The sequence below is a fragment of the Typopeltis vanoorti genome, chromosome 24 (assembly GCF_054136105.1).
Source record: "Typopeltis vanoorti isolate ZY-2024b chromosome 24, IOZ_Tvanoo_1.0, whole genome shotgun sequence".
In the NCBI taxonomy this organism is placed as follows: domain Eukaryota; kingdom Metazoa; phylum Arthropoda; class Arachnida; order Uropygi; family Thelyphonidae; genus Typopeltis; species Typopeltis vanoorti.
The window spans coordinates 38025218-38051816 of record NC_143572.1 but is presented as its reverse complement, the minus strand read 5'-3'; the positions used below and the strand labels follow the sequence as shown (position 1 = coordinate 38051816).

The 26599-nt window shown below is 38.9% G+C and overlaps 1 protein-coding gene across 1 annotated transcript in view; it reads left to right on the top strand.

Moving 5' to 3' along the window:
* The window catches only part of kl-2 (dynein heavy chain 2, axonemal kl-2), a 1497432-nt gene that overhangs the window by 806607 nt on the left and 664226 nt on the right, over positions 1-26599 (top strand). The window contains exons 34-35 of the mRNA XM_090414156.1: positions 54-150; positions 10805-10901. Of these exons, the coding sequence (XP_090270282.1) occupies positions 54-150; positions 10805-10901 (194 nt within the window). The remainder of the gene's footprint in view (positions 1-53; positions 151-10804; positions 10902-26599) is intronic.

The window sequence follows — 26599 nt, the reverse complement described above, 5'->3', positions numbered from 1 at the left end:
AGATTGTTATTGTTTAGTTTTTTTGTTAATGATATTGGAATGGTCTTATACAGATATGCAACTGTTTGCAGATGATGCTAGGTTTAGAACCATGGAGAATACAGAAGATTTTGTTACATTACAGGATGATCAGACTGCAGGACTCAGCAAGTATGTGGAGATGCTAGTTTATGGTTTCAGAGTATAATGTCTTGAATTTTGGTAGGTAATGATGGATATAGAACATATGATTGATGAAGAAAAAAAGTGGTTATGGCCTTCTTGTATGAGGGGACCTATGGATAATTGTCCACTGTGCATCACCTGTTTTTTTTTCGAGATGGTGAAGATATCTAATCTAAGGAGAGTCCAGTGAAGATTCACTAAGTCAGTGTTGGGTTTCTGGGATGGGGAATATGAAGACAGATTGAGGGAATAAAAATTGTAAAGCCTTGTGAATTAAAGAAGGATTGTTACAAGATTAAAGTAGAAGAGATTATCCATAGGAGGGAGGCGAAGGTACAATAAAAGGCCACTAGAGAAGTTATAAGAAGGTAGAAGCAAAGGAGCAAGGAATAGAATTTTTAGTAGAATGAGTAGAATGCTTTGCCTGAGAGCATTTTGCAGAAAATCTGAATGAGTTTAAGATATTCAGTGATTTTTTTTTTTTTTTTTTTTTTTTTGTATGTGAGAATGTTCACCTCCCATGATGAATTTGGCTTCATGGATGTCTGATAATAATAATAATAATAATAATAATAATAATAAAATGCAATCAGATTATTAAAACTGGAGTGTCCTTAACAAATCCATGCTGACCTTTATAGAGGACATTACACTCATCTGCACGATATCTCATTATACTATATCTCATTCATTAATCCAAAAGCTTAACAACAACAGAAGAAGTACTAATTGGTGTATAGTTTGACACTTCCATTCTATTATGGCCCTTATATTAGAAGAACTCCTGATTGAGATAAGTTATTCTAGGAATAATTGAGTATATATGTGTAATTGTTTGAGTAAGAGCGGCTGTAAACGTTGTGCGCTACTGGTATTATTAGTGTGGGGGATTTTTCTTGCCTAAACTAAATTACGAAATCATTATTATTAGACCTAGTAACCTGCAGAAAGAAAAAAAAATTGGCGGCATAATTGTCATTCCATGATTTTAATTTAGATTTCAGTCGTTTCGTCAAATGTGAGGTCTATTATATGTATTTCTTCGATTACATAAATGATTTGTGGATGTTTAGTGCAGATGGAAGAAGGATGTGTGTGAAGTGTAACCTGAACGAGGAACTGATGAATGCAAATATGAAATTGATGACAGAAAGTGTTAGTAATGAGAATTTCGCAGGAAACATGAGTGCTCGTTTGAAAGAGAAGGATGGTGAGAAGAGAGGCAAAAAAATTTTAAAAAATCAGTAAAAAAGAAAAAGAGTGATTTTAAAACCGTAACGGATGTTAAAAGGAGCGATAGTGATGGAAGGAAACGAAATTGAGAGAATGAATGAAACTAGAAATGGCGTGATGCAGAAATCGAAAGTAAAAAAAATCGAAAGAATGAATGATAGTGAAAAAAGAATGAATAATGGCGAAAGTTGGTAGTTGAATTGGATTGGATGAGGCAAGAAATGAAATGGATGCGGAATGAAATTAAGAAAATTCAGGTCAAAACTATTAAAATAAATCATGATGGCATGAAAGAGTTAACGAAAGATGAGCGAGTGGCATTGTATGGCGACTCCATGATTAAAGGTGTGCTAGAGGATAGAATGCACAAGGTATGTTTTCCAGGTGGTAAAATGAGTAGAGTGATTGAGGCATTGGTTATGAGGCGGGAGCGAGCAAAAGAGTTAATAGTATTAATTGGTACAAATGATTTGAGAGAGGACAAAGACTGTGTCAGAATGGATATCAGGCAGCTGCTTAGAAGGATAAAAGAGAATAGAGTGACAGGAAGGGTAGTCAATGTGTTGCCTAGGTATGACTGTGGTGAAATGAGGCAGAGAGCAAGGATTATGAATGACATGCTGGCTGAAATATGTGAGGAGATGAGAGTACAGTTTGTTAATGTGTGGAATGAGTTTGAGGGATGAAGTCAGCTGTATGAGAGCGATGGACTGCATTTGAGTGGTTATGGTGTGAGTCACTTGGAGAGACTGCTGCTGGAAGGTAGAGAAGTAAATAGAGAGAGAGAGAATGAATCAGATCGAGAGGGGAGTGATGTGGAAGGGCAGGAGAGATTGAAGAAGTGGATGTGAATGGGGAAGTGAGTGGTATGAGTATAGAAAATGAGAGAATGGGTGTGCAAGAGGAGCAGGGAAATGGGGAGGCTCAGGATGGACAGGGATACACAGCGTGAGAAAGGTGGATGTTCCAAGAGGAGGTAAGAGCATGTGTTGACAGGAAAGAAATGGGATGACCAGAGATCAAGAGGAAACAGTTGGAATTGAAAAGGGTTCTAAAATGAAGAAGCAGAAAGGGAAATGGCCGCAGTCTAGCATGGAGAGATCACATTGAGTGAGTGGTATCAGTGGAACTAGCCGTAGATCCAGAAATGACCTCTTGTGTTTGTATACCAATACTAGAAGTATAAGAAACAAGGCAGATGAAATGGTTGCACTAATTGCGTCTGTTCACCCAAAGATTGTCGGAATAAGTGAGACATGGTTGGAAGAGGATGACATCCTGACAGGGATAGAGATGGAAGGGTATGATGTGTTTCGTGTGGATAGAAGGGGTAAAAAGAGAGGGGGAGTGCTATTGACGATAGAGAAAGAGTTATGTCCATACAAAGTAGAGATGCAAGACGGAAATAGTGCCAGTGGTTTTGAGGCAGTATGGTGTGAGATAGAGGTGAATGGAATCAAATACTTGGTGGGATGTTGTTATAGACCAGGTAATGTGGATGGTGGTGATAGTGAAATGTATAGTCAAATTAGCCAAGCAAATAAGAAAAAGATGATCATTATGGGTGATTTTAATTATGGCAATATAGACTGGAATGATGAGATAGCAACTGGAAGTAAAGAAAATGAGTTTCTTGAGTTTTTGAGGGATGACTACCTCAGACAGTATGCAACAGAGGGCACATGAGGATTAAGGGTCTTGGATTTGACATCTCATCAGGGGATGTAATTATAAATGAGGTGTCAAATCATCCACCAATTGGTGAGTGTGACCAAGAGGTGATTATCTGGGTGGTTGCAAGCAGTGCGAGGACTACTGTGAGAAAAGGGTATATGTGGAACTACAAGGGGGGGGTATGAAGAGCTTAGGAGACAGCTTGTGGGTGTAGCATGGAATGAGGAGTTAGCTAGAAAAGAGATCAATGTGGCTTGGGGGATTTTCAAAAACTATCTAGCATATGCAATGTCTAAATGTATTCCAAGTGTGAGAAGGTTAACACGTTCGCTGCCACGCTACTTCGGAATGGTCTGTTCCCCTACATTGAGCAATTTCACTTCTTCAAGGTCAGTATGATAATCTCGTTACCGGAGGTAAGCGTCCTACGAGTATACTCGTAGTTGGCTTGTACAGAGCATATACGGTCTATGAGAATACACAGTTTTGATGCTAGCCCCACAAGCCAAGCATTTTCACTTCTTCAAGGTCACTACAATAACCTTGTTCCCGGCGGTACGCATCATACGAGTATACTCGTAGCTGGCTTGTGAAGCAGGTATACCCACTACGAGTATACTCGTAGTTGGCAGCGAATGTGTTAAATAAGGTAGGTGTGAGATGGATGGATAAAGAGATAAAGCATGCAATACAGAAAAAAAGGGCATTGTGGAGGCAGCATAAGAGAAGTGGAAATAACCGATTTCATGAGGTCTACAAAGACCAGACAAGGAGGGTGACTTGGTTATTGAGAGTAGCTAAAGAGTGGTATGAACAGCAGTAGCTAGTGAAACCAAAAAGAATCCTAGAGAGTTCTTTCGATATGTAGCCAGCAAAATAAAGAATGATTATCGAAGGATGACATTGATTGGAGAAAATAGTATAAAGACAACTGTTGCAGAATGTGTGGTGGAGATACTTAATGAACAGTTCATAAAGATCTTTCAATCTTCTGAATGTGACTTCATCGAGAGATTGAGAGCAGTTGATGATGGGGAGGAGATACTGACTGTAAGTGAGCAAGAGGTGTTTGGGGAGTTGAGTAAACTAGATGTAAATAAGGCTGTGGGACTTGATAATATATCACTGTGTATTCTGAAGGAAAGTGCCAGAGAGTTGACACCTGCCTTCACATATTTTTTTGATACGAGTTTTGCACTTGGTCAAGTTCCTAGGGAGTGGAAGGAGGGCAAGATTGTGTCACTTCATAAAGGAGGTGATCGAACTCAAGCATCAAACTATAGGCCTATCTGTGTGTCAGGTGTTGTGGTTAAGTTGTTGGAGAAGCTTGTGAGAACTAGGATCCAGAGTTGGATAAACAACAATGATATAATCTTTGATGGACAGTATGGATTTGCTAAAGAGAGGTCATGTTTTAGTAATGTACTTACTTATTACAATATAGTGACTGCTTCCTTGGACAGAGGAGAAGGATACACAGTAATATACTTGGATTTCACAAATGCTTTTGATAGAGTATCTCATGATAAGTTGACAGTGAAACTAGAGCAGATGGGGTTGGATATTAGATTAGTGCATTGGATTTGAGACTGGCTATCTGATAGGTATCAACAAGTTGTGTATGGGGGTGTGATATTCGGGAAAAGGAAAGTCAATAGGGGTGTGCCTCACGAGTCTGTTTTAGGGCTATTGCTGTTTAACTTTTATATTAATGATATTGGTGAAGATTTGGATGGAGATATTTAGTTGTTTGCTGATGATGCAAAGTTGGGACGAACCATAAAGAGTAGTGAAGATGTTGTGGCCTTACAAGAAGACTTGAATAAATTGAGTGATTGGGCAAGCAAATGGGGATGTGAGTTCAATGTTGCAAAATGGAAGGTTTTAAAATTTGGAAAACAAAAATGGGATGCAGAATTTATGCTTGGTGAGAATATATTGTTGGATGTAGAGGAAATAAGAGATCTTGGGGTGATAGTGGATAAGGATCTAAAATTTAGGGGACACATAGCCAAAATTGTGAAGACAACACAAAGGCTTCTGGAAATGATGCGGAGGACACTGATATGTAGAAGTAGGGAGATTCTTGTTCCATTGTATAAGGCTTTGATTAGGCCACACATGGACTATTGTGCCCAGATTTGGTCACCGGATTTTCAGAAGGATGAAGAGATGGTGGAAAGGGTCCAAAGGCGATTGACTAAGGTAGTTTCTGACCTCTGGAATGTTAAGTATGAGCAAAGATTGAGAAGATGTAATTTGCAGAGTCTGGTGGAGAGGAGGAAGAGAGGAGATATGATAGAGAGCTACAAGTTAGTAAGGGGTTGTTATAAGATCAATGGTGGAGAAGTTCTACAGAGAATAGTAGGAGATCAGGAGAGAACCAGAGGTTATCCCTGAAAACTGTATAAAGAGGGTGTGAGTAGGGTAGTGAGAGGCAGGTTTTTTTCATGCAGAGTTGTGAATGATTGGAATGCCTTGTCTGAGAGTGTGGTGTGTGCGAGGAGTTTGAGTGTGTTTAAGGCTCAGTATGATGAGATGTGTGTGTGTGATAAAAGATGACAACCTCCCAGATGAGTCTTTGACTCCATGAGGTCTTGGGGCAATAATAATAATTATATGATGGCACTATCTTATCCTCCTTCTTTGGGCCTTTCTCATAGCCAGGGGTTTATTGAAAAGCCAGCTTACTAGCTGTTAATTCCATAGCATATTCTCTTAAAACATGTGGCAAAATCCTATCCAGTCCTGTGCTGTTATTGATATCAGAGTACTTAATATTTGAAACACAATTTCCCCATGCACTTCTAAATCTTGAACGTTCCCAGTCCTAGTAATAAAATATACTTTTCCAGCATGAAATACTCCAATAAGGTGATAATTAACCAATGCAAATGACTACTCTGACATTTGCATTGCAACAAACGTGTGTCAGCAGGCTTCTGTACGAAAGTCTGGTTTGTCTTGGATTTTTCACACTGGATATGTTGCAAAAACTGCTATATGTATAGCAGTTTTTGCTATACATATGAGAGATCTGTGGACTGTTTGGGTAAACCAGAAGAAGGAAAGCATTAACATATGTGAAAAGTTTCTGGATAGATTAGAGCGATTAGAAATGGGAGCAAACGTCAGGATCATAGTAGAAGAGATTCGGCAAGAGATCGTGTAAATGAAACATCTGGAAGAGGATATTAAACAGCTAAAAGAGGGATTGGCTGATGATAAGGAGAAGAAAGAAGTTAATCTTATAAAGAAAGAATCAAAGGATAGTTGTATATCAGCATATGGGGGACTCGATAATTAGAGGTGTGATTACTAATAAAGTGCACAAAACATGGTTTCCTGGCGGAATAATAAAAAAAATAACTGATGCATTGCCGAAAAGGAAATACTAGGTGTCAAAATTAGTTGTAGTCGTGGGCACAAATCACTTAGTTGGGGGGGGGGGAAGAATGTTGATAGAAACTTGAGAAAGTTGTTGCAGCAGGTAAAGAAGAATAGTGTTGTTGGGAAAGTTGTAGGTGTGTTGCCCAGATATGATAGCAGTGACTTAAGAAGGAGAGAAGAAATAATGAATAGTAAGATGGCTGAGTTGTGTGAGGCAAAGGAGGTTCATTTTGTAAATCTGCAGGGTGAATTAGAAGTGAAGTTCAAATCGTATAAAGCTCATGGATTACATTTGAATAGGTTTGGTCTTGGAAACTTAGAAAGGATGTGATGTCGGGAATAGAATTAGAAGGATATATAATTTTCCTGAAGGGTAGAGATGTGAAAAGAGATGGGGAATGCTATTAATGATTGCAGAGGAACTGTGTCTGCAAAGTGTGGAATTGATGGTGCACGCACAGATTTTGAATTTGTGTGTTGCGAAGTTGAAATAAACAGGTTAATATAACTGATAGGATGCTGTTGTAGGCCATGGAATGCAGAGAATACTGATTGTGAAATGTTTAGGCAAATTAGTTGGGCATGTCGAGTATGAGGAAAGATTGAGGAGATGCAACTTGCGAGAGTCTGATGGACAGGAGGAAGAGGGGAGGTATGATAGAGACCTACAAGTTAGTAAGGGGTTGTTATAGGATCGATGCTGGACAGGTTCTACAGAAAATAGTGGGAGATCAGGGTCATCCCTGGAAACTGTATAAAGAGGGTGCAAGTAGTGGAGTGAAAAGCAGGTTTTTTTTTCATGCAGAGTTGTGAATGATTGGAATGCCTTGCCTGAGAGTGTGGTGTCTGCAGAGAATTTGAGTATGTTTAGAGCACAGTATGATGAGCTGTGTATGTGGGAAAAAAAAAAAATTACCTCCTAGATGAGTCTTTGACTCCATGGGGTCTTAGGTAATAATAATAATAATAATAATAATATAAAAAGAAGGTGATCCTGATGGGAGAATTTAATTACAGGAATATAGACTGGAAGGAGGAGATCGTGGATCAGAACAAGGAGGACGAGTTTGTCAAATTTCTGAGAGATACGTATCTTAGGCAGCACGTGACTGAAGCTACTAGAGGCTTTAATGTTTTGGATTTGGTAATAACTTTACAAGATGTAGTTGTTAATGAGGTGTTGATACAGCTGCCGGTTGGTGAGAGTAATCATGAGGTACTTGTTTGGGAAATGATAAAACAAGAAAAGGTCACTGCCAAAAGTAGATACATGTGGAAGTACAAAGTAGGTGATAATAGGAAGCTCTGTAGCAGTTAGATCAGTACTTTGAATAGATGGGTGTGTGGAAAAGATGTTGACAATTCATGGAAACTCACAGTGCGGAGAATCACAGGATGGAGTATCTGACAAAAGCAATGTATGACTGCATACCGAGGGTTAAGCGAGTAAATGGAGTGGGAGTGAAATGGATGAACAGTGAAATCAAGCAAGCTGCGCTGCGAAAGAAAATATTATTGAGGAGATACAAGACAGTTGGTGCTGATCAGATCCATGAAGAGTATAAAATGCAGGTTAGAAAGGTGATGATCATAGTAAAGAAAGAAAAAGGTGCTGTATGAGAGGATATTGGCTTGTCAGGCCAAAGTTAACTCAAGGGAATTTTTCTGCTACATTGCAAGCAAGAGAAAGAATAAATATGGCAGACTAACAGTGGTGGAAGGTCATGGCAGCAGACTAACAGCTGTAAAGGATATAGTAGAATTATTGAATGAACACTTTATCAGCATATATCATACTGCTATAAATGATCTGGTACAATATATAGAAGAGAGGCAAGTATTAGGAATATTGGAGGTGAAAGAAACAGATGTGTAGCGGATATTGGTTGGGTTTAGATGTGAATAAGACTGTGGGAATGGATGACATATCTCCACATAATTGTAAGGTATGCGCACCACAGTTGGTTATGCTCTTGACCTGGTTATTTAATGAAAGTCTTTCAGTAGGTACGGTTCTTAAGAGTGGAAAGAAGGCAAAATAGTACCACTAAACAAGCATGGTTCTATGACAGAAGTCTCCAACTATAGACCAGTTTGTATAACTGCAGTTGTAGTCAAGGTGTTGGAGAGATTAGTAAGGAATAGAATACAGAATTAGGTTGATGGACATAGGATTCTTTATGATGGTCAACATGGATTTGTAAAAGGTAGGTCCTGTTGTAGTAATTTACTTGCATTTTATGATAAGGTGACGAGTGTGTTAGATAAGGGAGAATCATATACAGTGATATTCATAGACATTGCAAAAGAATTTGATAGATTACCACATGATAAGTAGGTGTACATGTTGCAGAGGATGGGAATAGATAATATATTAATTAGATGGATCAGAGATTGGCTCTCTGAATAATATCAGCAGGCTGTGCATGATGGAGCAGGGTCTCAAAGAAGAAGGGTAACCAGTGGCATGCCCCAGAGTTCTGTTCTTGGTCCCCCTGCTGTTTAACTTGTTTGTAAACGATATATCATGTGGACTCACTGGGGAATCTTCAGTTATTTCCTGATGATGCAATGTTGGGAAGAATTATAAGTAGTACTGCTGATCTTAATTCCCTTCAGGAAGATTTGAATAGACTTTTTACTTAAACAAAAGAGAGGCGGTGTAGTTTTAATATCAATAAGTGCAAGGTGTGTGCATTTTTGAGTGCAGAAATATAAGGCTGTGTACTATGTTCATGGTGCTGTACTGCAGGAAGTGGATGAGATTAGAGATTTGGGAGTGGTGGTTGACAGTAGACTGAAGTTTAGAGGGAATATTTCTAGTGTTTCAAAGGTTGCACATCGTAGTGCTGCTATAATAAGAAGTACTCTAGCATGCAAGGATGAGAAAGTGGTTGTGTCACTGTATAAGGCACTGATCAGACCAGTGGTGTAGCTAGAGCTTTTGCCACCTGGGGTGGTCTCTGAGTTTGCTGCTCCACTCAATACACACCAAAAATACTTTTTTGGTGTGTATTGAGAGGGGCGGCAAAATGTCAAAACGACATATAAGGAAATAAATTAAAACACTATGTTTATTTTTGAAATAAAACTTTAATATGAACATTCTAAAATGTTATTTTTCTTGCTTTTCTGTTAGCAAAATCATCGATGACATTGGTGAAGTCTGTTTCATAATAATGTAGGTAATTCTTAATCAGTTTTATTTAGAACAACTCCTCTCACAACTAGCAACACTTACAGCAATTGTGAGGAATATTCGCAGTAGTATTACAATATTTGGAAATGAATTCTGGAGACTGTATTTTAGTATTAACTGCAAAAGTTCAAAAAGGTTCAAAGTGCCACCCAGGACGAACTGCCCCCTCTGCCCCTCTCTAGCTATGCCTCTGGGTCAGACCGCACTTGGACTATTGTGGTCAGATCTGGTGTCACCTAGTTTTCAGTGTGATGTGGAGATATTGGAGAGTGTCCAGAGATGAGTTACTAAGACAATATCAGCATTTGGAATGCTGGCTGTGGAGAGAAGTTAAAGGAATGTGGATTGCAGAGTTGTGTGAATAGGAGGAAGAGAGGTGGTATGATTGCTCTCTCTCTCTCTCTCTCTCTCTCTCTCTCTCTCTCTCTCTCGGATCTCCTCATGTCTGAGGTGAGAAGGGAAGAACCAGAGGTAATTTCTGGAAGTTATGCAAAAGTGTGGTGAAGAAGGGTGTGAGGAGTAGATTTTTTTACATGGAGAATTGTCAGTGAATGGAATGCATAACCAGAATCTGTTGTTAATGCAATGAGTATTAAGGACTGTAAAATTCTGTATGATGAATATGTTGTCAGTTGAATGATCCTCCCATGATCAGTCTGTCGACTGTCCATGGAGGGTGTAATAATAATAAAAATAATTTTTTCTCTTACTAGCCACACAACAAAAGAATAAGATGTTCCTTGGGTCACAGGGCTAATCTCTTCTCATTACATTTTTTTGTTCGCTTACTAGTTACTATCCTGAACTGGGTCTTTTCCTCATTCAAATTCTCTCCACTGATCTTTTTATACTTCTTTTTTTCATAACCTATTTTTTTTTTGTCTATAGTTCCTGTTTGATTTCATTAGTCATCCATTTTACCTCAAAATGTGTTATCTCTACAGAGAGAGAATGCAACTCATTCTCTCTGCATGTACTCACTCATTTCTGACACATCACTACCATAACTACTGAAACTCTGGATGTTTGGTCATAAAAAGTACTTACATAATATATTTGTTGAACAGTCAGAGACATAAATAACAACTTTCTATTAAATGACACAACATTATTAGCATTTTTAATATAATTTTTTCACTAAAGGGAAGTGAAACCAAAGCAGGAAAAGCTTGAAGAGGCTAAGAGAGAACTGGCTGAGAAACTAAGGATACGTGACGAAGAAATGGCTAAGCTGAAAGAGGTGATTTTTTTTTTAAGACTTGCACTTGACAATATATTTTTGTATATGTATGAATTTCCATAAATTATTGTATATACAGAATATGTAAATTTACAAGACAGAAACCATATTTTATATATCTATTAAAGAATTTATTACAGTTTGTAAGTTTATTACATTTTTTTTTATAACGATGATATTCTTGAAACTAAGACAATATCTTATTTCTTCTATATAAACAGGTAATGGGAAGAGAGACTTTGCGTGAGAGAGAGAGAGAGAGAAAGAGAGAGAGACGTGAGAGATGTAGTTGAGGTGAAGGCCTTCATCTTCTTATTATTATTATTATTATTTTGGGCAACTCCAAGGAGTCAACAGACTCATTGGAGTTGCCCAAAAGGGAGGCCCTAACATCATGTCAAGAACAACTATTCGATATTCACACGGCATCTATCATACCATTGCCTTAAACTCATTCACAGTCATAGCACCCACAACAGACTCTGGCAGCTTATTCCACTCATTCACCACTCTCCAAGTAAAAAACCTAGCTCTAACACCCCAGCTAACCAAATTCTTGCCCAGCTTCCATGGATGATCCCCCCCTAGTCCACCCACCACCAGTCCTATTCTCAAAAATATCTTCTGGATTAATCTTATAGAAACCCTTCAGTAATTTGAATGTCTCAATCATATCACCCCTTTTCCGCCTATTAACCAATTTTTACAACCCACAAATCTTCAATCTGTTCTCATAAGGTTCATTCCACAGACCTGCCATCATCTTGGTCACTCGTCTCTGGATCCTCTCCATCTCCTCACCATCAAGAAGAAACCCTGGCGCCCATATCTGGGCACAGTAGTCTAGATGGAGTCTTATTAAGGCTCAATATAGAGGAACAATAACTTGTTTATCTCTGCTTGTTAAATTATTTTTCAGCAACCAAGTGATTTGATGAGCTGATTTAGCCACTTTTGCAATAAGCCCCATAAACTTCAACTCCCTATCCACCAACACTCCCAAATTCCTGGCCTGAACAATCTCCTGGAGTATGGTTCCACCAATTTCATATTCTGCTGCTAATCTTTTCACTCCAAAATGCATAACCTTACACTTTGCCACATTAAATTGACATCCATTTTCTCTAGCCCAGTCCTCCAAACTATCTAAATCATCCTGCAAAATTTTAACATCCTGTGCACTCACAATTGCTCTACCCAACTTTGCATCATCAGCAAACAAGTGAACACTTCCTCTCAAATCCTTTCCTATATCGATAATGAACAAATTCAAAAGTAGTGGTCCAAGAACAGAACTTTGCGGCACACCACTAGTCACAAGCTGTCTTTTGGACTCCACTCTCTGGTATCTCTCCAACAACGGCCCTCCTATCCATCTCACCAACCCAATATCCATCCCCATCTGCTCCAGTTTACTGATTAAAGTTCCATGTGGTATTCTATCAAAGGCCTTGGCAAGGTCCAGTAGAATCACTGTAAACCCATTACCCTTATCCAGTTCAGCTGTCACTGTGTTATAAAATGTGAGCAAGTTACTGAGGCATGATCTACCCTTCACAAAAGCATGTTGTCCCCCATAAAGTATCCCATTTTCATCTATCCAATCCCGTATTCTTGACTAATTTCTCCAAGACCTTGACAACGATTCCTGATATGCTAATCGGTCGGTAATTTACAACAGCAGTCTTGGAACTTCCTTTATGCAGTGGAACTATTTTCCCCTCTTTCCACCCTCTCGGCACTTACCAAGACCTGAGACTCAAATTAGACAAAATGGTCAAGGGTACTGACAATTCTTTAGCTGCTTCATGTACAAAACGAGCTGGTATACCATCCAATCCCACAGATGTACTGACATTGAGGTTTTGCAATAGACTACTCACCTCCACTTCCTTCACCAAAATTCCCATATAATGTATTGGTTCATTCATTTCTGCAATGTCACCACCTGAAAGATATATTCTTGCAAAGTGCTCGCTCAGTAATTCAACTATATCAACTGATTCAGTTAGCTCCCTACCATCGGCATTCTTTAAAATCATTCTGCCATATACATTTTTTCTTTTACTTGCAACATAACGGATTTACAACAGAAAAAGTGTTTAGGATTCTCTTTAGCCTGCATGGCCAATGTTCTTTCATTATCTTTTTTTTTTTGCTTTTCTTACCACACTCATTACCCTTCTGGCCTGCACTTTATACCGTTCATGTGCCTGTCGGTCACCTTTCTCCTTAAATTCCCTCCATAGTTGTTTCTTTTTTTTTGCAGCTCAAGCTTAATGGTGTTATTCATCCATTTAACCCCTACTTGATTTATTATTCGGACTCTAGGTATACAGTCAGCCATTGCTTCATGCAAACACTTCTTAACTGCCTCCCATGCACTATCAATTTATTGCTCTTGCAGTTGTACATACCATGGCACTGAACCAATCAAACTCCTAAGCTTGTCATACTTACCAGCCCAATAATACCACATGTTCCTTGTCTTAATTGTAAATTCCACACCTTCAGCCACTTCCCAAGTCAAGAACCTATGATCACTCTTACCAACTAGTGGCAATGTGGTCATATTCGTTACAGCCAAATTCTTAGATGCAATTACTAGGTCAAGCACTCTCTGATCCCTAGTATTTTCCATTACATACTGTCGCAGATAGTTATCTCTTAATAACCACATAAAATCCAATTCCTTCCTCCCGTGTGTTCTCTCCTCCTTCCAATCAATGTTACCATAGTTGAAATCTCCCATAATAATTACCCTCCTTCCACTCATTTCTTCTATTTGCATATGCATACTATCTCCACCGTCTACTCCATCACCTGGTCTATAGCAGCACCCAACTGTATATTTTGTTCTGATAGTTATGAACGATGAACTCTTTCATTATTAATAATTGTACATGATGGTGAGGATAAGAAGATTGACTGATTGATGAAACTGGAGAATAATCAACAAGCAGTTGAATGATTCTTTGATTTCGTACTAATAAAAATTAAGAAGAAATGTCTTTGTTGATCTTTGAACAAAATATATTATAATGAACCATTTAATATCATTATCATTTTTAAAATTAATACAGACTAGCATTAAGTTGATATTAATGGGAAATGTTTGGAAGTGGTCAAACAGAAAGCAATTACTTTAAAAAAGAATGATATATACTGCTCAAAACAATTAGGAGATATTTTTGTTCTTATTCTCGTTAAAATTATTTCATGATACAATGTATAATTTGTTAAATTTGTAATAAATATTGATTATTTAAACATTATCTCAATTACACCATATCCATAAGTAAGAAATATTTATTCATGTATAAAGTGCCCAATAATTATAATTATTTGACAAATTTATAATTATCTGACAAACTAAAATATCCCTAATTGTGTTGAGCAGTGCACATGGAATTATAAGGTTATTGATTATTGAAAGCTCTGTAGTCAACTATTATCAATATTTTGGATAGATGAGCTGTGCAGAAAAGATATTGTTGCAATGTATCTCTGCAAACCAAGAGGTAAGCAAATAAACAGAGGATGAGTGAAATGGATGAACAGTGAAATCAATCAAATGTGTTGGAAAAGAAAATGTTATGGAGGAGGTACAAGATAGTTGGTGGCATTCAAATCCATGAAGAGTATGAAATGCAGGCTAGGAAGGCGACAAGCATGGTAAAGAAAGAAAAGGTGCAGTTTGAGAGAGGATTGACTAGTTAAGCTAAAGTTAATTCCAAGGTATTCTTCATCAATATGGCAAGCAAGAGGAAGAATTATGGCAGGTCGACACTGATGGATAGTCATAGCAGCACCTTTTTTTCCTTTACTTGCTTGCTTGCCATATAGATTGCAAGCTAAAGAGAATCCCAAACAGTTCTTTCAATATGCTGCTAGTAAAAGAAAAACTGTACATGGCAAAATGATTTTAAGGAACGCCGATGGTAGGGAGGTCACTGAATGAGTCGATATAGTGAAATTACTGAGTGAGCATTTTGCAAGAGTATATCATCCAGGTGGTGACATTGAAGGAATGAAGGAACATTAGTTTATATGAGAATTGTGGTGAATGAAGTGGAGGTGAATAGTCTATTACAGAACCTTAATGTGAATACATCTGTGGGATTGGATGGTATATCAGCACTGGTCTTATGTGAAGCAGCTAAAGAATTGTCAGTGCCCTTGATTTCATTGTTTAATCTGAGTCTCAGGTCCGGTTTAGTCCCAAAGGGGTGGAAAGAGGTGCAAATAGTTCCACTGCATAAAGGAGGATCCAAGACTACTGTTGCAAATTACCGACCGATCAGTATATCAGGAGTTGTTATCAAGGTCTTGGAGAAAGTAGTTAAGAACAAAATACAGGAATGGATTGATGAAAATGGGATACTGAATGGGGGACATGGTTTTGTGAAGGGTAGATCATGCCTCAGTAATTTTCTCAGGTTTTATAACACACTGACCGCTGAACTGGATAACGGTAATGGGTTTACAGTGATACTGCTGGACCTGGATAAGGCCTTTGACTGGATACCACATGGAAGTCTAATCCATAAACTGCAATATTTGGGAGTGGATATAGGGTTGGTGAGATGGATAGGACGGTGGTTGATGGAGAGATACCAGAGAATAGTTTACTCGGGAGTAGAGTCCAAAAGACAGCCTGTGACTAGTGGTGTGCTGCAGGGTTATGTTTTTGGACCACTGCTGTTTAATTTGTTCATTAATGATGTAGGGAAGGATCTGAGAAGAACGGTTCATTTGTTCGGTGATGATGCTAAGTTGGGTAGGGCAATAGTGAATGCAGAAGATGTCAAAATTTTACAGGATGGTTTGTATAGATTGGTGGTCTGGGCTAAGGAGAATGGATGTCAATTTAATGTGGCAAAATGTAAGGTTATTCATTTGGGGTTAAAAGATTAGCAGCAGTATATCACATTGCTTGAACTGTACTCCAGGAGATTGATGAGACCAGGGACTTGGGAGTTGGTGGATAGGGAGTTGAAGTTTATGGGGCACATCGCTAAATCAGCTTATCAAATCGAACAGATAAGCTTAGGTGTTGATGTTTATTCATGACTTATTTTTCACGGTATTAACAACACCACACACACTTTTATCAACAAAGATGTTTTATTAATGCTTATATTTTGCTGATTTTCAACTCAGCATCATCAGAGCACAACAGACATGTAAACGCGACAGTGAGTGAGTGAAATAATATAATTGCAAAAGACAAATGATCTAAAGTCCTATTTTGGCGCCCTCTAACGAAAAATTTGCATTAATTTGCCAAATTTTTGGCAAATTAATGCAACCTTATTTGTTAAGGTTGGGAGAATTCTTCAAAAGCCATTGCTGACTCAAAAAATAATCTTTCAGATCTATAACGACTCCTAAATAGCACATTTGTTTTCCTCCATCTAATCCTGTGTGAAGGAGTGTCCAAAGCGTGGTCTGCCAGTCCCAGCTTGCCATAGTAATAGTTCAATAAAGGTCGAAACCGGTCTGGGTAGTGGCCCCTTGCCTTTAATACAAAACATACAAAACATCATGCATCCCCTTCTTGGAGATGTGTTTTGGCATTAAGGGTAAATATTAAGATTAGTGATCAGAGCTTATGCCACCTTTACCACGAGTTGCCTTGGTCTTGCACTACTTGTAGGATCAGCTAAACTTGCATCACTTGCAAACGCAAACTTGACTTATTTGTCTGTTTGCTTACTTGGGAAATGGAGTAAAACCAGGTTTAAAATTGCTTGGTATTTTCAACATATATATATATATATATATATAAATGCATTAATAGCTGGCCTAGTTGGCTGAGTGGTTAGCATATCCGCTTTCCAGCCAAGAGGCTGCAAGCTCGAATCCCATGTAGGCATGGATGTTTGTGATTGTCTTCCTCCTTCATACATTCATTCACCCAAGTATAGATACACTCTCCCAATATGGACTGGGTCACCATGGGAATAGTAGACCCAAAACCTCCTGTAATGGGAGAGGGTAAAAAAATTTTTTTCTACCTATTTTTCTACCCTGCAGTGGGTAGAAAAATAGGCTGTTCATCATCATATGCAGTTATAATACTAATAAACAGTAATTAGTAATTTAAAATTACAGTTAAATAAAATTCCATTTTACAATAATAATTATTTTTAATGACAATTTATTATCTTTTAAAAAAATTATATGATGGTAATTTACATTTTATCCTTTGTTATTAAAATTATTATAATTAGGACAATATTAATGCAGGTATTATTTCTGGGAAAACTCCCATGTTACTCCTCTCAAAAACTATTATTTTTACGGCTATTTTGCCTGCTTTTGTGTGTGTGTGTGGGGGGGGGGATTTAGGCAATGTGGGAGAATTAATCTGAAAAAACCTGGGTTTTTTTATATAAAATATATACATATATTATTTTTAAGGGTGGGCACTTTTTTGTAGGGTGGGAAAAGGATGAAAAGGAGGCTGAAAATAGAAACTGTTTTTAGAGGAAGGGGAAGTTTTTTTGGGAAAAGGGGCGTGGAGAGGGTTGACGGGGGTTCGAGCCATTTCAACTGTGTGGGTCATCAACTGAACTCATAGAGGAAGTGGATGCTATGTCATGTCGGCTTGGTGTTTCTGCCTTTGATATGCTTCTGTTATCGACTATTTGTCAGAGTTATGACCTAATTTTTATGTTGTGGAGCTTCCAACATTCAGAGATTATGCAGGGTCAGTGGACGTTGATTGAGTTCTCGTCACATTTTATGGCCATCGTTTCCGATATTCTAAGCATTGTTTCATCTATTATGATGGCCTTGTCGATTTGCGGGGTATGTTTCTGTTCTTTGTATTCTATTTTTCTTTTTGATGTTGCGTTTTATAGTGTTTAAATGTTCTGGAATAGGGATGTTACAGTCACAGAAGTGTTCTTGTAGTCTTGCCCATAAAGACCTAATGGTAGAACCTGTGTAGGTGATATCAGTCTTTTTGGCAGGGAAATTTGTAGACTACGTTGTGGTGTTTCTGCTATTTTTTTTGTGTGAGATTTAGTGTGTTTTAGGGAACAGAAACTCAGGTCAGGTCTAGTGTCGGCATGACAGAAGGGTTCCCTATTGTCGTAGGGCTACACCAAGGGTCAGCTCTGAGCCCCTACCTCTTTGACCTGGTCATGGATGTACTAGTGGAGGATGTCAAGAAGGAGGCACCATGGAGCATGCTGTTTGCCGATGACATTGTTCTATCTATGCGAATCATCCTGAGAGAAGCTTGAAAATACCCTGGAAGAGTGGAGAAAGGAATTGGAGGAGAGCGGCATGAGAATTAACCGGGTGAAGACTGAATATATGTCAATGGGGAGTGACGAGGATATCGTCATACGACTCCAGGGTGAAAGGCTAATTTCAGGGAAGAAATTCAAGTACCTTGGGTCGGTTGTCAAGAGGAATGGTGACCTAGATGAGGAAATACAGCACCGAATAACATGCGGTTGGATGAATTGGAGGAAGATGAGCGGGGTCCTGTGCGACAAGAGAGTGAGTTGTAAGAGGAAAGGAAAGCTCTATAAGATGGTGGTGAGGCCGGCGATGCTCCATGGCACAGAGACGTGGCCTATAACCAAGGCACAGGAGAGGAAGATGGAGGTAGCGGAGATGTGGATATTGAGATGGATGAGTGGTGTGACAAAGAAGGACAGGATAAGGAATGACTACATCAGAGGGACGGTTAAGGTGGGACCAATTGGCAAGAAGATACAAGAAAGTAGGCTGAGGTGGTTTGGACATGTTGAGAGGAAGGGTGAGGAATATGTTGGTAAACGAGTGGATTATATGGAGTTGGAGGGAAGGAGGAAAAGAGGCAGTCCCAAGCTCGGGTGGAGGGATAAGATGACAGAGGATCTTAGGGAGAAAGGATGGAGTCCGAAGGATGCTCTGGACCGGAGAACTTGGAAGAGGAAGGTTAAAGATTGGTGCGCCGACCCTGTTTAACATGGGATAAGGCAGAGTGAAAGAAGAAGAAGAAGAAGATTTGCCTGTTTTTGGTTTGCGGTGAATACCAGTTTGTAGTCAGTATGTTTGAAAATGTATTTGTAGGCTTTGTATGTGTTCTGGATGTATGACAGTTTGATAACTTTTTGTGTGATTTTTAAAAATCGCAACTATCCCACAGAACTAATAAATTATGCAAACAGGACAGCAAATATCCATCAAAACAACCCAACAACCAAAAAAAACTTCCCAACACAAAAAGTTATCATACTGCCATATATACAGAACACATACAAAGCCTACAAATACATTTTCAAACATACTGACTACAAACTGGTATTCACCACAAACCAAAAATTGGCAAATCTTCTAACACCCACTAAATCTTACATACACACAGACACACACAAAGAAATACCAGAACACCACAATGTAGTCTACAAATTTCCCTGCCAAAAAGACTGTGATATCACCTACACAGGTTCTACCATCAGGTCTTTATGAGCAAGACTACAAGAACACTTCCGTGAATGTAATATCCCTATTCCAGAACATTTAAACACTAAAAAATGCAACATCAAAAAAAAATAGAATACAAAGTACAGAGAAAATAGAAATAGCAGTTCACGCCCTTAAACAGAAACATACCCTGCAAATCGACAAAGCCATCATAATAAACAGACAAGACAACTAAACCATGCTTAGAATATCGGAAACGATGGCCATAAAATGTAATGAGAACTCAATCAATGTCCACTGACCCTACATAATCTCCAAGTGTTGGAAGCTCAGCAACATAAAAATTAGGTCACAACTCCAACCAATAGGCAATAACACAAACACTTCAAAGGCAGAAAATCTAAGCCGACACAATATAGCATCCACTTCCTCCATGAGCTCAGTTGATGATCCACACGCTCCAAATGGCTCACACCCCGTCAATCCTCTCCCTAAGCCCCCCCCCCACACACACCCTTTTCAATACCATAACAGCAGAAGTATGCACACTGCAGAAAGAAGACAGGCAACCACATCCAAGAACAGGTATGTGTAAATTTTCTTCTATTATGCTACATATTATTATTATTATTATTACCACCCCAAGCCCTCATGGAGTCAAAGACTCATCTGGGAGGTCCTTTTATCACACACACACAAAGCTTATCATACCGTGTTTTAAACACATTCAAACTCTTTGCAGACACCACATTCTCGGGCAAGGCATTCCACTCATTCACAACTCTGCACAATAAAAATCTGCCTCTCACTCCCCTACTCACACGCTCTTTATACAGTTTCCAGGGATGACCACTGGTTCTCCCCTGATCTCCCACTATTCTCTGCAAAACTTCACCAGCATTGATCTTATAACAACCCCTTACCAACTTGTAGGTCTCTATAATATCTCCCCTCTTCCTCCTGTCTCCACCAGACTCTGCAAATTACATCTTCTCAATCTTTCCTCGTACTCGACATTCCAGAGGTCAGAAACTACCTTAGACACTCTCCTTTGGACCCTTTCCAAAATTTCTTCATCCTTCTGAAAACCCGGTGACCAAATCTGGGCACAATAGTCCATGTGTGGCCTAATCAAATCCTTATAAAGTGGAACAAGAATCTCCCTACTTCTACACGTCAGTGTCCTCTGCATCATTCCCAGAAGCCTTTGTGTTGTCTTCACAATTTTGGTGATGTGTCTCCTAAATTTTAGATCCTTATCCATTATCATCCCCAGATCTCTTATTTCTTCTACCTCCAACAATATATTCTCACCAAGCATAAATTCTGCATCCCATCTTTGTTTTCCAAATTTTAAAACCTTCCATTTTGCAACATTGAACTCACATCCCCATTTCCGTGCCCAATCACTCAATCTATTCGAGTCTTCCTGTAAGGCCACAAAATCTTCACTACACTTCATGGTTCAACCCAATTTTCCATCATCTGCAAAAAAACTGAATATCTCGATCCAAATCTTCGCCTATATCATTAATATACAAGTTAAACAGCAATGGACCTAAAACAGACCCCTAAGACACTCCACTAGTGAATTTCCTTTTCCTGGATATTGCTCCCCCATACACAACTTGTTGATACCTATCAGATAGCCGGTCTCCAATCCAATGCACTAATCTAATATCCAACCCCATCTGCTCTAGTTTGACTCTCAACCTATCATGAGGTACTCTATCAAAAGCCTTTGTGAAATCCAAGTATATTACTGTGTATACTTTTCCTCTGTCCAAGGAAGCAGTCACTTTATTGTAATAAGTAAGTAGATTACTAAAACATGACCTCTCTTTAGCAAATCCATGCTGTCCATCAAAGATAATACCATTGTTATCAACCCAACTCTGGATCCTAGTTCTCATAAGCTTCTCCAACAACTTAACAACAACAACACCTGACACACAGATAGGCCTATAGTTCGATGTTTGAATTTGATCACCTCCTTTATGAAGTGGCACGATCTTGCCCTCCTTCCACTCCTTAGGAACTTGACCGAGTGCAAGACTCATATTAAAAAAATATGTCAAGGCAGATGTCAACTCCCTGGCACATTCTTTCAGAATATGTGGTGATATATTATCAAGTCCCACAGCCTTATTTACATCACTCAACTCCCCAAACACCTCTTGCTCACTTACAGTCAGTCTCTCCTCCCCATCATCAACTGCTCTCAATCTCTCCATGAAGTCATATTAACAAGATTGAAAGATCTTTATGAACTTCTGATTAAGTATCTCCAGCACACATTCTGCATCAGTTGTCTTTATACTATTTTCTCCAATCAATGGCATCCTTCCAGAATTATTCTTTCTTTTGCTGGCTACATATCGAAAGAACTCCTTAGGATTATTTTTGGCTTCATTAGCCAACTGCTGTTCATACCTCTCTTTAGCTACCCTCACCAACCAAGTCGCCCTCCTTGCTTGGTCTTTGTAGACCTCATGGAATTTATTATTTCCACTTCTAGTATGCTGCCTCCACAACGCCCTTTATCTCTGTATGGCATGCTTAATCTCTTTATTCATCCATCTCACACCCACCTTATTTAAACTTCTTACCCTTTGAATACATTTAGATATTGCATCTACTAAGCAGTTTTTGAAAATCCCCCAAGCTGCATTGATCTCTTTTCCAGCTAACTCCTCATTCCACGCTACACCCGCAAGCTGTCGCCTGAGCTCTTCATAATCACCCTCCCCTTCCTTGTAGTTCCACATATACCCTTTTCTCACAAAGGTCCTTGCACTGCTGGAAACCACCCAGGTAATCACCTCTTGGTCACTCTCACCAATTGGGGGATGATTTGTCACCTTGTTTAATTACATCCTCTGATGAGATGACCAAATCCAAGATCCTTAATCCTCATGTGCCCTCTGTTACATACTGTCTGAGGTAGTTATCCCTCAAAAACTCAAGAGACTCATTTTCTTTACTTCGAGTTGCTATCTCATCATTCCAGTCTATATTGCCATAATTAAAATCACCCATAATGATCACCCTTTTCTTATTTGCTTGGCTAATTTGACTGTACATTTCACTATCACCACCATCCACATTACCTGGTCTATAACAACATCCCACCAAGTATTTGATTCCATTCACCTCTATCTCACACCATACTGCCTCAAAACCCCTGGCACTATTTCCCTCTTGCATCTCCACTTTATATGGACATAACTCTTTCTCCATCATCAATAGCACTCCTAGCACTCCCCCTCCCTTTTTACCCCCTCTGTCCTCACGAAACACATCATAGCCTTCCATCTCTATTCCTGTCAGGATGTCATCCTCTTCCAACCATGTTTCACTTATTCCGACAATCTTTGGGTGAACAGACGCAATTAGTGCAACCATTTCTTCTGCCTTGTTTCTTATACTTCTGGCATTTGTATACAAACACCACAGCTCATTTCTGAATCTACAGCTAGTTCCACTGATACTACTACTCACTTGATGTGACCTCTCCCTGCTCATCTGGGGCCATTTCCCTTTCTGCTTCTTCATTTTAAAACCCTTTTCAATTCCAACTCTTTCTTCTTGATCCCTGGTCATCCCATTCCTTTCCTGCCTACACATGCTCTTACCTTCTCTTGGAGCATCCACCTTTCTCATGCTGTGTACCCCTGTACACCCTGAGCCTCCCCATTTCCCTGCTCCTCTTTCACACCCATTCTCTCATTTTCCATACTAGCACTCACTTCGCCAGTCATAACCACCTCTTCAATCTCTCCTATCTTACTCTCCCACTCTGCGACATCACTTCCCACTCGATTTGATTCATTCTCTCTATTCACTACTCTACCTTCAAGCAGCAGTCTCTCCAAGCGACTCACACCATAACCACTCAAATGCAGTCCATTGGTCCCATACAGATCACTTCATTTCTCAAACTCATTCCACACATTAACAAACTGTACTCCTGTCTCCTTACACATTTCAGCAGCATATCATTCATAATCCTTGCTCTGTGCTTTATTTCACCACAGTCATACCTAAGCAACATGCTGACTACTCTTCCTGTCACACTATTCTCTTTTATCCTTCTAAGCAGCCTCCTAATATCCATTCTGACACACTCTTTGTCCTCTCTCTCAAGTCATTTGTAATCATTTGTCTTTTGCTCGCTCCTGCCTTATATCCAATGCCTCAATCATTCTACTCATTTTAGTGCCTGGAAAACATACCCTGTGCATTCTATCCTCCAGCACACCTTTAATAATGGAGTCGGCATACAACGCCACTCGCTCATCTTTTGTTAGCACTTTCATTCCATCATTATTTATTTTATTAGTTTTTACCTGAATTTTCTTAATTTCATTCTGCATCCGTTTAATTTCTTGCCTCATCCAATCCAATTCAACTTCCGAATCTCTCGACATATTGTCTCAATCATTCTATCGACTTTCTAATTCTCAACTGCCTCTTTTCACTTTCACTCTCATTCATCCTTCTTTGTTTCTGTACTTTCAGTCCAACATGCATCCAACTTTCACTATCATTCTTCCCATTTTCACCATCATTCATCTTTCTTTGTTTCTGTTCTTTCAGTCCAATATGTGTCGAACTTTCGCTATCATTCATTCTTTTTTCGCTATCATCCGTTCTTTCGATTTTTTTCACTTTCGATTTCTATGTCACGCTCATTTGTTCTCTCAATTTCATTTCCTTCTGCCACTCTCACCTGACTTTCGTCCCTTTTAACATCCATTATGGTTTTAAAATCACTCTTTTTCTTTTTTACTGATTTTTTAACATATTTTCGCCGCTCTTTCTCACCATACTTCTCTTTCAAACGTGCAACCATTTCTCCTGCCACAATCTCGCTACTAACACTTTCTGTCATCACTTTCATATTTGCATTCATCAATTCCTCGTTCAGGTTACAATTCACTCACACACCCTCCTTCCATCCTCACCATATCCACGAATCATTTATGTAATCGAAAGAATACATATAACAGAGCTCACACTTAAAGAAATGACTGAAATCTAAATTAAACTCATGGAATGACAAAGCCGCCGCCATTTTTTGCAGGTTACTAATCTAATAATAACGATTTCGTAATTAAGTTTTGGCAAACAAAATCCCCTACAGTAATTAAACTGGAAGTGCACAACGTTTACAGCCTCTCTTACTCAAAAAATTACATATATATATTTAATTATTTATAGAAAACTTATCCCAATCAGGAGCTCTTCTTATACATGTTACTGTGTTTAGGAGAGTACCACTGTATATATATTTCTCTCTAAAAGAACATGTACAATGCCCTAAGAATTCTTGAATAAAAAGCAAATGACATTAAAAAAAAGGGGCACTCCTAAACAAAAGCAAGCAAAATTGCCTTAAAAATGATAATATTAATTCTTTATTTAATGATAAAACTAATAGTTATCTTAAAATGCAAAATCCAAGAATATCATTGTATATGATTCTCTATAATCTAACACAAGATTTTTAGCATCTTGGTATCATTCATTCAGAGAGCCAATCTTCAATCCCTCTAACCAATATACTATTTATTCCCATCCTCTGAAGCTTTCACACCAACTTATAATGTGTTAAGCTATCAAATGCTTTTGCATTCAAGAATATCATTGTATATGATTCTTCCTTATTATTATTATTATTTTTATTCAGGACTCCATGGAGTCAAAAGACTCATCATGAATGGACCTTTCTAAGAAACACAAGTCTATTAAGACTCATCGAAGGAGGTCCCTCCTAGGAAACACAAAGTCTATCATACTACTCCTTAAACGCATTGACCGTTCTCGCTCTCACCACTCTATCAGGCAATGCATTCCAAAGTCCAACTTCCAAGGTCCATCCTCCACACAAAGAAACCCCTCCTCACCCTCTTTCTCACAGTTTCCTTTCATAACTTCCAGGGAAGACCCCTTGTCATGACGCCTTCCCACTGTTCAACCAAGCAAAAGAACTCCCCAGTGTCAACCCTGTAACCACCTCTCAACAGTTTAAAAGTCTTAATCATGTCACCTGTCCTTCTTCTCTCCAACAGACTCTTCAGTCCACACTCCCTCAGCCACTCCTCATAACTATCATTGTACAGTCCTGAAACCATCTTTGTTATCCGCCTATGTACCCTTTCCACAGTTAATTTTTCCCCTTCAAATCCTTGGGACCAGATCTGAGAACAATAGTCTAAGAGTGGTCTGATCAGAGTCTTATACAACGGAATGATAATACTTTTATCTCTGCAGATCACTGTCCTTCTCATTATTGCAGCAATCCACTGTGTTACCTTCACTACCTTTGCAATATGTCCCCTAAATTTTAGGTTTCTAGCAATCATCAAACTCAGATCTCTTGTCTACCCTACTTCTTCCAGTTTATCTCTTCCCATAGAGTATGCAACATCCCATCGATGTGTCCCAAACTTCACGACCTTACGTTTTGCTCTAATAAACTGAGATCCCCATTCATTTACCCATTTATATATCTTATTCAAATCCTCTTTCAGGGCTACCACATCTGCACTATTACTAATAACCCTACCCAGCTTTGTATCATCCACAAACAACGGAATATCCCCTTGCAATCCAAGGACAATGTCATTGATATAAATGTTAAACAATATAGGTCCCAGTACTGAGAACTGTGGAACCCCAATTGTAACTTCCTTCCTCTTTGATATTGCTTTACCATTCACAACTCTCTGATACCTATTGGACAGCCAATTCTGAATCCAGTTGACCAATCTGACATCCAGACCCATGTGCTGAAACTTGAATATCAGTTTGTCATGTGGCACCCTGTCAAATACCTTTGCTAAATCTAGGCTAAAAGCAGTATATGCCATTCCCTCATCTAATGCTCTTGTAACTTTAGTATGAAATGCTAGCATATTGCTAAAACAAGAGTGCCCCTTCACAAATCCATGTTAACTCTCACAGATAACATTACCCTCATCTGCCAATGCTGTATACGGGCCCTCACTACTTTCTCCAAGATCTTACTAACTACTGATGACACACAAACTGGCCTATAATTAGACACTTCCATTCTGCTACCACCCTTATGCAATGGCACTATCTTACCTTCCTTTCATTCCATGGGCACCTTTCCAGCAGCCAGACTTTCATTGAAAAGACAGATCAAAGGCACTGTCATTTTCCTAGCATGTTCTGTCAAAACTCATGGTGAAATTCGATCCAGTCCCACAGCTTTATTGACATCCAGAGTACTCAGTATT